This window comes from Zootoca vivipara, chromosome 13 (assembly GCF_963506605.1).
Source record: "Zootoca vivipara chromosome 13, rZooViv1.1, whole genome shotgun sequence".
Taxonomy (NCBI): domain Eukaryota; kingdom Metazoa; phylum Chordata; class Lepidosauria; order Squamata; family Lacertidae; genus Zootoca; species Zootoca vivipara.
Window position 1 is genome coordinate 53,172,465 of NC_083288.1, and position 16,461 is coordinate 53,188,925.

The window sequence follows — 16,461 nt, forward strand, 5'->3', positions numbered from 1 at the left end:
GGGATCGTTGAAATATATGCAACAGAAGATTAATCTGTTGGAGTTGCGCGACTCAAATTGGGCTCTGCTAGACCCCAATTTAAAAAAAAACCTGTGTGAACTGAAGTGGCTTCTGGGGCCCCTCTGGGTTTAAGGGCCCTGTGGCTTCAGCTTCATTGGTTTCAAAGCACTGGAAACTGCGGAACTCCCTGCCACAGGAGGCAGCGATGGCTAGCAGCCTGGATGGCTTTAAAAGAGGATGGGAGAAATTCATGGAGATTGAGAGTCAGTAGCACATATGTGGTAAAGATGGAAGGTAGTTCGTGGCTTCTCCATCCCCTCCACCTGAGGTTGCTGGTCTTCTGCATGTGTGAACGCGGATCGCATCAGTGTTTCAGTGGCTCCTTTTCCATCGGTGATGGAATCTACTTGGTATCTAACACCGAGGAAACTGGCAAAAATGTGTAAATCTAAATCAAGCAAATGTTGGAAATGTAAAGAGAAAGGAAGGTTCTTTCTATCATAGTAAGGTTAAAACCTACTTACTGGGAAATGATATATAAATGAATCAGAAAAGATGTTAAAAATAACATTTGTTTTTTTTTAAAAAAAACCACCCAGAAGGCTTTCTCTTGGGAATTATAGGGACAGAACTACCTAAACTCTATAGAAATTTATTCATGTGTGTGACTACAGCGACAAGAATGTTACTTGCCCCAAAATGGAAATAAGAAGTCCCAGCAAAGGAAGAATGGATACAAAAACTTATGGAATATGCAGAAATGGCGAAACTTACCGGTAGAATAAGAAATCCAGATAACAAACTTTTTATAACAGAATGGAAATGGTTTATAGAATATTTACAGATAAATTGTAAACAGATAAAAACATTAGCAGGATTATTGTAATAACCTGCAGTTTCATAAGAGTATATATTTACAGCAGATAATGAAACGAGAAAGTTAAGTGAATTTGGATCTGCAGAAGATATTTAAAAATAAATTTAAGGAACCGCAGAAAGAGGGGGAAGGAAGTCAAGTTCTGAAATGTTTGATTGATTGTAAAACTAATGAAATGTATACATTTTGAAAAGTATAAATAAAAAACAAACAAACAAAAACAAAGTGGCTCCTTTTGCCACAAGTTCCCAGGAAGGGTGAGAGCAGAGACATGCAGCCAGACAGGAGGAACAGGTTGCAACCGATTGCTTGGCAAATTGCCGCCTGATTATTTTATATATAGGACGGCTGAGTCATTCCGTGCATTCCCCCTTTTCCTTGTTTTATTTGCACATAATTTGCATTTTACGAGGTTGTGTTTGTTCTTGCATGTTTGCGCAGAGGTTAGATGGCCTTGCTCAACCACCGCCAAACGCTCCTTGCCACTTTTCTTACCGCAAAACAATCGTGGGGTGGGTTTTTTTAGTGGTGGTGGTGGGGAACGACTCTCACTGTTTAGTGGGCATAATTTAATTTAATCTTTAAGGAAGGCGACGGAGAGGCTCGTGTTAGAACGAGTGCAAAGTACCCTTGGGTGAAGCAGATTGCCCCGGCCCATCCTGCTTCCTTGTGAAGTCCCATGTCGCGTTCTGGGCACCCCAGTTTAAGAAGGAGATTGACAAAGGTGGAGCAGGTGCAGAGGCGGGAGACCCAGATGATAAAGGTGGGATAGGTAAAGGTAAAGGGACCCCTGACCATTAGGTCCAGTCATGACTGACTCTGGGGTTGTGGCGCTCATCTCGTATTATTGGCCGAGGGAGCCGGAGTACAGCTTCCAGGTCATGTGGCCAGCATGACTAAGCCGCTTCTGGCGAACCAGAGCAGCACACGGAAACGCCGTTTACCTTCCCGCTGGAGCGGTACCTATTTATCTACTTGCACTTTGACGTGCTTTCGAACTGCTAGGTTGGCAGGAGCAGGGACTGAGCGACAGGAGCTCACCCCATCCCGAAGATTCGAACTGCCGACCTTCTGATCAGCAAGCCCTAGGCTCAGTGGTTTAACCCACAGCGCGACCCGCGTCCCAAAGGTGGGATATAAATGCAATTAATGATGATAATAATAAAAGAGTTTAGGTCATGCAAAATAAAAACAATACGAAACCACAAGCTAACATTCTATTTCCCCCCAAAATGATGCAAAACTTATATGCATGCGGAGATTAAAAATAGCTACTTCCCCTGATGGGGAAATTACCTCCGCTTCAAAGCACATTATTGGAGGGTGGGGAAATGAATCAAATCTGTCCTGTTTTTTAGTTTGTTTCTTCATGGGGGGTGCTACTTTTCTGGTGATGCTCAGCCCGTGCTGAATCTCTGCCTATTGGGTAATCCAGCAGGGTGGGGGGTGGGTGTCATCCAGGAGACTTGGATGCACATTTCCAACAGCCCCCAAACAGCACCTGATCTCGCCTTTCCCCTGAGTCGAGGCTGCCCCCTGGCACCCAGCACTGGCCCCTTTTGAAGCTGCCCTCCCCAGCAGGCAGGTGTCCAGCAGGTGAAGAGCTCCCCTACCTCTGCACAAGAGGCTATCAAAGCAGGTTGGGATAGCTCAGGGTGGGTAGAGCATTAGATTCTTCATCTCAGGGTCGTGGGTTCGACGCCCACTCAGTGCTGGATTTACGTATAAGCTCAACAAGCCATAGCTTAGGGCCCCACTCTCTTGGGGGCCCCCAAAAAAAAATTAAAGGAAAAAAACCTGGATGTACATTTCCAAAATAAAAGATAAAAAATAAAATCTGCATGCAGCAGTAGAGTTTTGTTTTGTGTAGGCTTCTAGGATGTAAGTCATGGGTCCTGCCTGCTAGCCTGCTCCCTAAAATATCCCTGGTTTGCTCCTTTCTATACTGTAGGGCATAGAAAGGGTTAGGACCCAGGTGGCGCTGTGGTTAAACCACTGAGCCTAGGGCTTACTGATCAGAAGGTCGGCGGTTCGAATCCCTGTAGGAACCCTGTTTTAGGGATGTTGTAGGAATCCCTGTAGGAACCCTGTAGGAACCGCTACAGCAGGAAGGTAAACGGCGTTTCCGTGTGCTGCTCTGGTTTGCCAGAAGCGGCTTTGTCATGCTGGCCACATGACCTGGAAGCTATACGCCGGCTCCCTCGGCCAATAATGCGAGATGAGCGTGCAACCCCAGAGTCGGTAACGACTGGACCTAATGGTCAGGGGTCCCTTTACCTTTACCTATACTGTAAATAGGGTGCCTACATTCTGCATGGACTGGTTGCAGGGCAACATGGGCAAATGGCTTGAGGTACCTATGAGGTACCTATGAGGTCCATAAAGAAGGCTGATCGCCGAAGAATTGATGCTTTTGAATTATGGTGCTGGAGGAGACTCTTGAGAGTCCCATGGACTGCTAGAAGATCAAACCTATCCATTCTTAAGGAAATCAGCCCCGAGTGCTCCCTGGAAGGACAGATCGTGAAGCTGAGGATCCAATACTTTGGCCACCTCATGAGAAGAGAAGACTCCCTGGAAAAGACCCTGATGTTGGGAAAGATTGAGGGCACTAGGAGAAGGGGACGACAGAGGACAAGATGGTTGGACAGTGTTCTCGAAGCTACCAACATGAGTTTGACCAAACTGCGGGAGGCAGTGCAAGACAGGAGTGCCTGGCGTGCTATGGTCCATGGGGTCACGAAGAGTCGGACACGACTAAACAACAACAACACCTATGAGGTCCATAAATTACCATACAGTATAGCATATTTTCAACACAAAAAACAGTGACAATGTGTTGTTGACAAAGGACAGCTGGACATATAAAGGGCCCCATTACCTTCAGTAGCTTAGGTCCTCATCAAACCTTAATCCGGTTTGCACCCACGTGGGGCAAAAATATTCCTGCATGGCAGGGGGTTGGGCTAAATGACCCTCTGGGTCCCTTCCAACTTTACCATCCTATTATTCTAAAAAATCGCTGATTAATTTTTCCATAGCAGAATCCATCTCGTTGCCTTTCACCCTAAGGCCCCAGGATGGGTGGCAACATCAGAAATTTATTTTTATTTTTAAAACACACACACAGTGCTTTTTTCCTTAAAAAATGTTTAGTGGTACTCTCATTTTGACTCAAGAAAATCATCATTTTATAGTTCTAATTGGGAAAAATAAATACAGTAAATGGACAAAAGTAAGTATTCACAAAATGTTTAGGGGTATGCGCCCCCCAGCGGCCCCCCCCAGAAAAAAGCAGAGTGTGTGTGTGTGTGTGTGTGTGTGTAGGTGTGTCCTAGGAATGAATGTATTACGGTACATATTTGTCTGAGTCAATCGATTCCCTCGCTGCCTTCCCAATTCTTTACGCGGACGAATCCGGGTCAATTCATTTACCCGGCTCAGCTAAAGTTCGCCGCCCTCTCTCCGAGCTGCGCCTGCGCGCCTGCTGCGGGGGCTGATGGGAGCTGTAGTCCCACACGGGCCTCCTCGCCAAGGAAGGCTCCGATTGGCCCAGCGCCTCGCCCTCCTTTTGCCCACCCTCCCTGTGGCTTCACGAGGCCTACTGCGCAGGCGCCTCCCTCTCCCCATCCCCATCTCCTCCTCCGAGGTGGAAGTCCCGCCCCGGAAGCCCCTCTCGGCACGCAGCCATTGGCTCCTTCCGGCTCCCCTCGCTCTCGCCCGCCGGAGTCACCTTGGTCCCGGCGCGAGCGGAGCCGTCATGGCGGCGTCGGGACCCGGCAAGCCCAAAACGTCGCCCAAGTCCGTCAAGTTCCTCTTCGGGGGTCTCGCTGGGTAAGAGCCGCCTCGCGACCCCCGACCACCCCCATGCCCGCTTGCGCGCGCACCCGCTTGCGGCCGCAAGGGCTCACGGGTAATGGGGTCTCTCCCCCCCCCCTGACCCAAAGGCCCAGGCTCCGCCCTTCTGGGACCCTGCAGGCACCTCGTACTACAGTTCCCACCTGCTGGGAGTTGTAGTACGAGGCACCTGGGAGGGAAACGGCGTGGTGTTTTTTTGCTGCCGCAAAGGCTCACGAGCAATGGGGGGCTCCCCCAGCCCCAAAGGCACCCCCTTCTCCCAACCTGTGGCCCTCCAGGCAATTGGCACCACAACGAAGGGAAAGGATCTGCTAACTATGGGATGGGGACTGCGGGCTGGGCAGCAGCAGCAGCACCTAGGGGAAGAGTCAAGAGGGGGACCACGAGCTGAACCTGAAGCCACAGGGGGATGCGGCAGCAAAAAAGGCTAATGCTATTCTAGGCTGCATCCTCAGAAGTCTAGTGTCCGGATCAAGGGAAGTCTATAGTCCCACTCTCTTCTGCTTTGGTCAAACCACATTTGGAATACTGTGTCCAATTCTGAGCACCACAATTTAAGAAGGATGTTGAGAAGCTGGAAGGTGTGCAGAGGAGGGAGACCAAGATGACGAAGGGTCCGGAAACTAAGCCTGAAACATCTCAAGGACTGTCACGTGGAAGAGGGAGCAAGCTTGTTTTCTGCTGCTCTGGAGGGTCGGACTCGAACCCATGGCTTCAAGTGACAAGAAAGGAGATCCCGACTAAACACCAGGAAGAACTTTCTGACAGCACTGGAAATGTTGGCTTTGGAAGGTGGTGGACGCTCCTTTGCTGTTTTCAAGGAGAGGCCACCCGCTCATAGAATTATAGAGTTGCAAGGGGCCACGAGGGTCATGTGGTCCAACCCTGTGCAGTTCCAGTGCAGGAATCGTTTCGCCCAACGTGGCTCTTGAACCCACGACCCTGAGATTAAGAGTCTCGTGCTCTGCCTATGGAGCTAAGGGATGCTTTAGCTGCGATTCCTGCATTGTAGGGGGCATGGGTTAGATCAGGCATGTCCAACAGGTACACACGAAAGCTCATACCAAAATAAAAACTTAGTTGGTCTTTAAGGTGCTACTGAAGGAATTTTAAGGTGCTACTGACCCAGACCAACACGGCTACCTACCTGTAACTTCAACCTGAACACCAAAAAAAGGGCTTTCCTTCATAGAAAAAGTTCTACAACCTTGACCTGAACCCCCCAAAAGGGGGTAGATCACTGCCAGTTTTTAACTCTGTGAGTAGATCGCAGTCTCTTGGGAGTTGGCCACCCCTGGACTAGATGATTCTACGATCATCCGATGATGATTCTACGATTCAGTGATCCAGGGCTGAGCTACACTCTGTGTTCGGAGTGGTGCTTATTGTGCTGCCAGAACTGCTAATCCGCTTACGTGCCAAGCAAGGGATTAAACCGAGTCAGGGGAAGGGGCGATGGAATGCCAACTGCTCCCCTCTGGTCAAATATCGGAGTGTCTCACAGGGCGACAGCTGGGGAGAGGAGGAAGAGGTATGGCAAAGAAAGGGTTTGGGGGAATGGTCTCCAGCTCCTGGGGTGCTTTCCTTGCCACCCTAAAGCCTCTTATGTAACTGAGGGGGGGGGGTGAAGCAGATTTAGGCTGCCTTGGGGAAAGGGACACAGAAGGAATCTGGCTTACTTAGGCTTCAGGAAGGATCTGAAGTGGGGTGGAGGGGGAGTGCTTCGGCATTTGAATCCTGAGTGGGACATGGGAAATATTTCCAATGCTACCTGTCCTCCCGAGTGCCCTGCGGAGAGGAGGAAAGGAAAGGCTGCCTTGTTTGGGAGAAAAGTTGCTATAGAAAAAATAGGGGGTTTGACCAAAGTCCATGGTCAGTCAGAGATGAATGGATGGAGGCAAGATCCAGAGAAAGCAAGGCAGATCTTTATTTTTCTGTTGCAACAGAGTTCCCTCCTCTCCTTGCAAGCAGGTAGGAGAGACAATGGTGCACAAGCCTCTATAGTGACTTTTGAAATTGCCCACCCCGTGGCCCAAGACCACCCCCCAAACATACATCGCAGAAGGAGGCAGTCTCCAGCAGAAATTTGAAAGTGTTGCTTCTCTCCTGTCTGCCAGGATACCATTATTATGCCTTACTTGATTGCATTTTCTCGGTAGCCTGGCCATTCCTTTGAGATGGTAAATCTCTTACACATTTTGAGAGTTTGCTCAGCTTCACAGATACAGTTCTCCCCCAGCCCTCAAGTGACCTCCTGCCCCTTCTCTCTCTCTCTCTCTCTCCACCCCCCCCCAGCATGGCGGCCACTGTGTTTGTGCAACCCCTGGACCTGGTGAAGAACCGGATGCAGCTGAGCGGCGAAGGCGCCAAGACGAAGGAGTACAAGACCAGCTTCCATGCTGTGGGCAGCATCCTCCGCAAGGAGGGTGTGCGGGGCATCTACACTGGGTAAGTTTGGGGGATTGCTTTGTGTGTGAGAAGAGAGAGGAAGCGGGGGGTTGGCAGGGGCACTTGGCTACAGAACAGGTGGTTATTCAATTCATATACCGGCAGCACAATTCCTCCTTCCTTCTGTCCCTCCCTCCCTTGAAGGCTGTCCCTGGCAGGACATATTGAGGGCCTGGTTTCCATTTGGGGGCTGAGCTGCCGACTCCCCTGTTTATTTGGGTGGTGCGTAGCCCCACAACCTTCTCGATAGCGATGGCACCCCCACCAGATGTCAAACAGATAAACTATGACTTTTAGAAGACATCTGAAGACAGCCCTTTACAGGGAAGTTTTTAATGTTTGGGGTTTTATCTTGTTTTTAATATTTTGTTGGGAACCGCTCAGAGTGGGGCAACCCATTCAGATGAGCAGCATATAAACACTAAAATTACTATCATCATTATTATTTGTTCAAGTTGACCCTGGAGCGTCAACACGGCTCAGAATGCGCAGCCTGGAAGAATCGGAGCGCTGCAGCCGCAAACCCGTTCAGTGCCAGCGAGAGGCATGTGTCGCTTTGGGTGGCAGGAGGGGCTCCGTTAGCTCTGGTTCTCAGTCTGGGGGTTTCCCCTGCGTCCCCCCTCTCTCTTGGCAGGCTCTCTGCTGGCCTCCTCCGCCAGGCCACCTACACCACCACCCGCCTGGGCATCTACACCATCCTCTTTGAGAAGCTCACCTCCTCCGACGGGACGCCCCCCAACTTCTTCATGAAGGCCGTGATCGGGATGACAGCGGGCGCCATCGGGGCCTTTGTGGGCACGCCTGCCGAGGTGGCGCTCATCCGCATGACGGCCGACGGCAGGTGGGTGGGGGAGACCCCCTGTGCCAGAAGTGGGTGCCGCCGCCTCCATCTTTTTTGGCCTTGTGCTGCCGGCGAAATGCAGGCCATTCTCTTTTCTGTTTGGGCAAATAATTTCGGTTCCGTTTTTCAACGTACATAAAACAAGAGAGAACGGTTAGAACAGCGGGTGAACAAACATAGAAGATTTGCAGGCAGATGAGTTCAGGGTTGAAAGAACCGGAGTCCAAGTAAAGACACTCGGCATTCTCTGATCCAGTTTTGCTCCAGAGACACATGCCAGGGTTCTGGCGAGGGTCCTGAAAGAATGCCAAATCACATTGAAAGTGTCTGGAGGTTTTGGTCCTTGTATAAATTTCTTCTTTATAGCACCAAGCTTCCAATGTAAGATTTGGGGCTGTTTCCCTTTCAGTTGCAACTATTAGTTGTGCTGTCAAGATCATATAGGAGACTAATTCTTTGGACAATAGGACATTGGTATCACGAAAAATACTCAGTAACTTTAATTTTGGGAGATCCTTTAGGAACATTTATCGTTTCTGTTGAAACCAGGTCCCCGAAACCTTACAGCGACTTACTTTCCTGCCACAAACGTGCCAGGTTTACTGCAGTGCCTCCAGCAATTGGGAAGAAGACATTTTTGACATTTGAAAAGTGTTCTTGTCTGTGTGCTGATTTCAAGGAGTTTGCCCTAAGAAAAGCTGGAAACAGTCCAAGCAAAGAATGTTATCTGAGGATCGAGTCCGGTCCTGGATTTGGCCGGCTTGTCTTGGAAACGAAGGCTCCGTTGGGCATGTGATAAAGGAATGCCAAAAATGCAGGCTGGTTCTGGTTGGGAAGATCTGGGCCTGTTCTCTCTCTTTCTCACGTCTTCTCTCTTTCTTCGTCTTCTTTCCTCTCTGCTCCAGGTTGCCTCCTGACCAAAGGAGGGGCTACACAAACGTCTTCAACGCGCTTCTGCGGATAACCCGCGAGGAGGGGGTTCCCACGCTCTGGAGGGTACGACTCTTTAGGAAGAGGGGTGGGCTTGGGGGGGGGGAGTCTCGACTTTGCCCCCTGCGATTGCTCAAGTCTCACCCAACAAGGAGGGTCGGGCCTCTTCTGCAGTTTCATTAGTTTATTACAGCAGAGGAATGGGCTCTCGTTCATTTGCGAGTACGCACAGAGGCGAGCTTGAGAATTGCTCTTTTTGCATGCCTCTCTGATGCCGATAATGGAACGGAAAGAAAAGAATCTTCCTGCTTTTTCTATTAAGGACAAATCACACTTGAAATGCGACTTCCCTTGCTTGAAATGTGCTTGAAGTGCGACTTCCCTTGGCAAGGTACAGTGGAACCTCAGTTCTCGAACTGCTCCGTTCCCGAACCTTTTGGCTCCCAAATGTCAAAAACCCGGAAGTGTTCCGGAACATTCCTTGGAACCCGAACGTCTGATGCGGCTTCTGATCTGCAAAAAGCCTAGCTGTCAAAGAAGCCTCGGAATTCGAACATTTCAGAAGTCGAATGTCCTTCCGGAATGGATTGCATTCTACTTCCGAGGTTCCACTGTATCGGGTGGGGGCTGCTGTTCCTGCCACCTCTCCTCTCGTCTCCCCCATTGCATTTTCCAAGTGTCTTTCCACTTTAGCTTACTTGTGTGTTGGGGGGAATAAGGAGGGGGGGTCTCCCTGTCAGGCCTGGAAAAACAGCTCGCTCTTGCCTTAATTCTGGGCTCTGCTAAGGCAGCCGGTGGCCTCCTCGCCCCAAAACACAGAGCGGCTCCACTGTGCCTCTGGATGAAACAGAGCTAAGCCTCTGCCAGGGCGAGGGGTTTCCTCCTGCTGATCTCCAGCATCCGTTTTAAGAGAGCAGCTCTGGGGAGGATCTGGCCGGGTTTGAGGTAGCTGCAGCCAGGCTAGTCTCTCTGCAAAAAGAAAACCCATCGAAGAGGGCCCTGCGGCACCTTAGACGCCGGCAGACTCTTCTGGGTTCCCATCCCTCCGGCCTGGCTTTGCCCACTCCTGGACACAAGGCTGGCCTTGGCTGCCCAGCCTCCACCTTTCGCCCCTTCTTGGAACCGCCTGGGGGCTGCCAACCCAGGAGGGGAAGAGCCCACAGCTCAGCCAGCTCTGGGTTCAATCTCTTAACGGCACCTGCGCTCGGGGCTGGCAGAGAGGCTTCCTCCCTGAAACCTTGGAGAGCCGCTGCTGCCGGTTGGTGTAGGCAGCACTAATCTAGATGGACCCAGTGGTCTGGCTGGTCTGCCCTCTGCCCTTCCTGGCCGCTGATCTGAGTAGCTGCTCCTTCGCAGATCTGAAGAATTTGAAGAAGTGTGCGTGTACACAAAAGCTCATACCAAAATAAAAAACTTAGTTGGTCTTTAAGGTGCTGCTGGAAGGAATTTTTTTATTTTGCTCCTTCACTGTGAGGCCAGAGCCCCTCTTCCCTTCCTTGGGGGGGGGGGCACGTGAAGCAGTGATGGCTGCTTCTAATGGCTGCTGTTCTCCTCCATCCCACAGGGCTGCGTCCCCACCATGGCCAGAGCCGTCGTTGTCAACGCAGCCCAGCTGGCCTCCTACTCCCAGTCCAAGCAGTTCCTCCTTGATTCAGGTAAGCGATGCTCCAGGTATGGTGTCCCAGTTGAGGGCGAGGAAGGCCTGGAGGGGTGTCTGTCCGCTCGGCCATCCCAGTCAGGCCCCTGCAAGGTCTGCCACCCTCTTTCCTGTAGGGCTTGAGGGCTCCCAGAGGGATTGAGGGGGTGGTTCCAGAGGCGATGGCGGCAGCTGCAGCCGTAACTTTCTCCGCCTCGTCCGCAGGTTATTTCCGGGACAACATCTTGTGCCACTTCTGTGCCAGTATGATCAGTGGTTTGGTGACGACTGCAGCCTCCATGCCGGTGGATATTGCCAAGACCAGGTCAGAGAGCAGGAAGTGGGTCTTGTGTCTGCTGGGGGGTGGAAGGAAGGAAGAGCAGCCTTTGGGGGGTGGGAGTGAGGTCAGGGAGGGAGGGGGCAGCCTGGGATTGAGCCTCTTCTTTGTAAAAATAAATAAATACATGCTATTTTATTAAATGCATAACAAGCAGAACATTCCCAACATTTCCACAAGAGAAACGAAAACAATTGAGCACAATCAGTTACAGGGTAGGGAGACAAAAGGCAAGAAGAGATAGGTGCCAGAGACAGGTGCCAAATAGGCAATTTGTTTCTAATTTATTTATGGCATTTAAACCACCTTTTCCTCCAAGGAGTTCAAGGTGAGTCCTCGTTTAATCCCCACAACAGCCTTGCGAGGTAGGCCAGGCTGAGAAGCATCAGTGGCTGGCCCCTAAGGTCATACCCAAGCGAGCTCCATGCCCGAGTGGAGGATTTGAACCCCAGCCTCTCCCCCCAGGTCCTAGTCCAACACTCCCACAGCTACCCTGCACTGGCCGGAAGCGGCTTCAGCAGCATGGGGTGCGCAAATACCCCCTTTTTTTGCATTTCCCCTTCCAGGATCCAGAACATGCGGATGATTGACGGGAAGCCGGAGTACCGGAATGGGCTGGTGAGTGCAGGCCGGGAGGGGATCCTGCCTCTTCTCTCTTCCCCACCCCAGTCAGGGAAGCACGGAAGCCTCCGTGGGGTTTGGCATTCGGGGGAAAGAGGTTTCTAGTCCTCAAGGATGCACAAAGTCAGTTTGAGGAAGTCTGGGTTCACACTCTGGCTCCCCTGCCTCTCCCCACAGCTTCCCTCATTCCCTACGCCAGAGCCAAGCCCAGCGCCTGCAGTCCCTGGCTAGCCGGGGGAAGCTGCTTCCTGCTTCTTCTCTTCGGGAAGGGGGGGGGGAGAAGACTTTAGACCCCAGGCCCCCTCTCCCTTCGGAGGAGGACTTTGCCTTCCCAGCCAAGGGCCCTGATCACAGAGCCCAGAGTATGAAGAGCGGGAGGAGCTTTCTTCCCTCCCTCCCTCGCCTGTTTCCTTGCTTGAAAAACCCACGGAGGGCTCCTAACCTATGCTCTCCCTTCCCAGTTGGAGGCAGCAATGTTTCCGAACGCCATTTGCTGGAAATAATAATAATAATAATAATAATAATAATAATAATAATAATAATAATAATAATAAAATTTATTATTTATACCCCGCCCATCTGGCTAGGTTTCCCTAGCCACTCTGGGCGGCTTCCAACAAAATATTAAAAATACAATAAAACATTAAAAACTTCCCTAAACAGGGCTGCTTTCGGATGTCTTCTAAAAGTCAGCTGGCTGTTTTATTTCCTTGACATCTGATGGGAGGGCATTCCACAGGGTGGGCACCACCACCAAGAAGGCCCTCTGCCTGGTTCCCTGTAACTTGGCTTCTCGCAGGGAGGGAACCGCCAGAAGGCCCTCGGTGCTGGACCTCAGTGTCCGGGCAGAATGATGGGGGTGGAGACGCTCCTTTAGGTATACTAGGCAGAGGCCGTTTAGGGCTTTAAAGGTCAGCACCAACACTTTGAATTGTGCTCGGAAACGTACTGGGAGCCAATGTAGGTCTTTCAGGACTGGTGTTATGTGGTCTCGGCAACCGCTCCCAGTCACCACTTTAGCTGCCGCATTCTGGATCAGTTGTAGTTTCCGAGTCACCTTCAAAGGTAGCCCCACGTAGAGCGCATTGCAGTAGTCTAAGCGGGAGATAACCAGAGCATGTACCACTTTGGCCAGACAGTCTGCAGGCAGGAGTGAAGAGGGGTCCTACTCCTGGATTTCCCTTGGGGGCATCTGGTCAGCCACAGTGGGAACCAGACGCTGGGCTGGGTGGACCAATGGTTGGATCCTGCAGGGTTTCGCTTACATTCTTCACTGCTCCGCCAGTGGTGGGGGCCAGTGGCGGCCTCCCTTCTCTTGCCCTCGGAGAGGCGTTTCGCTTCTCGCCGCAGCCGATTTGGAGGGGGCTGTTTGGCAGGGACAAAACAGAACAGACCTCTCTTGGCCCGGGACTTTGCCCCGCCGGCTTCCGGTGCGTCTCGTTTTGCCGGAGGAGAGAAGAGGCCAAAGTCCAAGCGGCTGGTCGCTCTTCCCCTTCTTGGAGAGCTAGGTTTGCACCGGGGGTGGGTGCTGACCCACTCAGGCCTCCCCTGCCCTCCCATGGGTGGTCCCCACTGTTATATCTGCCCCCCAGACACCCCACTGCCAGCGGTAAAGCAATAAATCACAGAAGGCCGGTGAAATTCTCTTTATGGAAAGAAGTGGAACAGGTCAGGCCCAGGGAGCACAGCCACTCTTCCTATTAAGTCAGTTGTCTTCCCCCAGCTCTCTCGGTGCCCATGATTCCTTCCCAAACGCCTCCATCTTGTCTCTCTTCATACCTCCAGGGGTCTTCCAGTCCAACCCCCTGCATGGGAGGCATCCCAGCGGAAGCCCTTTTGCGCCGGCCTGTTCCGCCATCCTCTTGCTTCTTATCCCATTTGCACCCAACCTTTTTCTCCCCAGGGGGTGCAAGGGGGGCATCATCGCATGGCTCTCCACACCTCGTTCATTTTTTTGTTTTTGAAATCATTTTTATTTGATTTTGCAAATGCAAACTTACAACAATCCAAATGCCTATCCGTATATGGAGATTACTCTGAATCTCAAGACTCACCCCCAATCCCCTCCATGGGCCTTATTGTTAACACTGACAACTGCATATTATCCCACAATCTATATTTTGTATCCATCCACATTATACATATTGTTTGTTAGATGACAAGTGAGGTCAAAATCCTGCCAAAGTTTCCATCTGCTTGCAGTGGTCTCCTAAATAAATTATAATTTCCCCCCCTTCTTTTTAAAAGTTTTTGTCCTCTGGGTTCCTGAGCTTTCTGGTCAGTTTTGCCATTTCGGCATAGTCCATAGTTTGCCATTCCTCTCTGGTCGGGACTTTGCCTTCTTTCCGTCTCTGGGCTAGTAACATCCGTTCACCTGTTGTCCCATACATAAAAAGTATTTTCTGCTTCTTTGGAATGTCGGTACCTACAATTCCTAATAGAAAAAGCTTCTGGTTTTTTAACAAAAGTTATTTTAAACATTTTCTTCATTTCATAGAATCATAGAGTTGGAAGAGACCACAAGGGCCATCCAGTCCAACCGCCTGCCAAGCAGGAAACACCATCAAAGCATTCTTGACATATGCCTGTCAAGCCTCTGCTTAAAGACCTCCAAAGAAGGAGACTCCACCACACTCCTTGGCAGCAAATTCCACTGCCGAACAGCTCTTACTGTCAGGAAGTTCTTCCTAATGTTTAGGTGGAATTTTCTTTCTTGTAGCTTGAATCCATTGCTCCATGTCCGCTTCTCTGGAGCAGCAGAAAACAACCTTTCTCCCTCCTCTATATGGCATCCTTTTATATATTTGAACATGGCTATCATATCACCCCTTAACCTCCTCTTCTCCATACCCAGCTCCCTAAGCCGTTCCTCATAAGGCATCGTTTCCAGGCCTTTGACCATTTTGGTTGCCCTCCTCTGGACACGTTCCAGTTTATTTCATTATACAGTATATCATCTCCCAGGAAGCTTTCGTTACCTTACAGTTCCACCACATATGATGAAAGGCACCTTCTTTTTCTTTACATTTCCAGCAGATATTTGAACTTGTCCTATAAATTTTTGCTAACTTATTAGGAGTCAAGTACCACCTCTCGCCACCTCATTCAATCCCAAAAACAACCACCACCCAGTGCAAGGTGGTTCATGCGGAGAGAGTGAGTCCCTGGCCCGCAAGCTCTCCCCCCCCCCCCCGAGAGCTTCCTTTGCACCGCGGCCCTAGCTCTAACCACTGCACCATCGCTGCCCCTGACCCCCGCCTCCCTTTGCCTTGCAGGACGTGCTGGTGAAAGTGATCCGCTACGAGGGCTTCTTCAGCCTGTGGAAAGGCTTCACCCCCTACTACGCCCGCCTGGGGCCCCACACCGTCCTCACCTTCATCTTCCTGGAGCAGATGAACAAGTTCTACAAGCAGTTCTTCCTCAGTGCCTGAGTTTGGGGGAGCGAAGGAGAGACACCCCCCTCCCGACTGCTGGAGCTCCCCTTTCTCAAGTGCCATGAGTGCACCTTCCGAGAGCCCCTTACCTGTGAAGAGGGGGGAGGGAGGGGGTGGGGTGCCTGCCTTCTCCCTCGTCCCACCCCTAAAAAATTCATTTTTTCAGAGTGTGTCTAGGCCTGCTCCCCCCATCTCTCTCTCACACACGTCTAGCCAATCATGAGGAAGGATTTCTCCCCTCCTGGTGGAGCAGATGGTGGAGAACGCTGTTTTTTTGGGGGGGTTAAAAATGCATTTAAAATTATTTATTGCCAGGGGAGGGGGGAGTTCTGGGCCGGGGGCCGCCAGTGGGACGTTCCCTTTCCCTCCCCCCCCCAACCGAACTGCCGCCTGGGTTGTGGCCGTGTGGCCTGTGATGGTTCCACCGCCCCCACCCTCACCCCCAACTTTGCTTTCAACTTAGTAAAAACCAATCATGGTCTTAAAAACTTTTTGGTCTGCTGTGAGGTCCTTCTGCGGAGTCTGGGCGTGGGGGTGCTCTTGGTTGCGCACCCAGCTGAATGCTGGGAGTTTGAAGACCGATAAGTGGAAGTCCTTCTAGCGGATAGTTGAACTGTGGAACTCCTTGCCACAGGAGGCAGAGGCAGCCAGCGACCCAGGTGGCTTTGAAAGAAGATTGGACCAAATCATGGAGGAGGAGGCTATCGATGGCTACCCTATTTCACTGCATAACAGCCACATTTTTAATCATAGAATCATAGATTTGGAAGAGACCACAAGGACCATCCAGTCCAACCCCCTGCCAAGCAGGAAACACCATCAAAGTATTCTTGACATATGCCTGTCAAGCCTCTGCTTAAAGACTTCCAAAGGAGGAGACTCCACCACACTCCTTGGTAGCAAATTCCACTGTCGAACAGCTCTTACTGTCAGGAAGTTCTTCCTAATGTTTAGGTGGAATCTTCTTTCTTGAAGTTTGAATCCATTGCTCCGTGTCCGCTTCTCTGGAGCAGCAGAAAACAACCTTTCTCCCTCCTCTATATGACATCCTTTTATATATTTGAACATGGCTATCATATCACCCCTTAACCTCCTCTTCTCCATACCCAGCTCCCTAAGCCGTTCCTCATAAGGCATCGTTTCCAGGCCTTCGACCATTTTGGTTGCCCTCTTCTGGACACGTTCCAGCTTGTCAGTATCCTTCTTGAACTGTGGTGCCCAGAACTGGACACAGTACTCCAGGTGAGGTCTGACCAGAGCAGAATACAGTGGTACTATTACTTCCCTAGATCTAGATGCTATACTCCTATTGATGCAGCCCAGTATTGCATTGGCTTTTTTAGCTGCTGCATCACACTGCTGACTCATGTAAAGTTTGTGGTCTACCAGGACTCCTAGATCCTGATTTTTCTTTTCCAAAAAAGGGGTGCACGACTATTATGCGAGGAAACAGTTTTTACTAATGAATACGTTTATGT

At 50.7% G+C, this 16,461-nt stretch overlaps 1 protein-coding gene across 1 annotated transcript; it reads left to right on the plus strand.

The window, feature by feature from the left end:
- The first annotated feature begins 4,559 nt into the window (after positions 1 to 4,559).
- On the plus strand, positions 4,560 to 15,259 carry SLC25A11 (solute carrier family 25 member 11). The gene is made up of 8 exons (XM_035136613.2): positions 4,560 to 4,712; positions 7,032 to 7,184; positions 7,819 to 8,025; positions 8,931 to 9,021; positions 10,520 to 10,610; positions 10,817 to 10,916; positions 11,495 to 11,546; positions 14,825 to 15,259. Exons 1-8 carry the CDS (start codon positions 4,639 to 4,641, stop codon positions 14,978 to 14,980), a joined length of 924 nt encoding a protein of 307 aa, XP_034992504.2. The 5' UTR covers positions 4,560 to 4,638; the 3' UTR covers positions 14,981 to 15,259.
- The last annotated feature ends 1,202 nt before the right edge of the window (positions 15,260 to 16,461 follow it).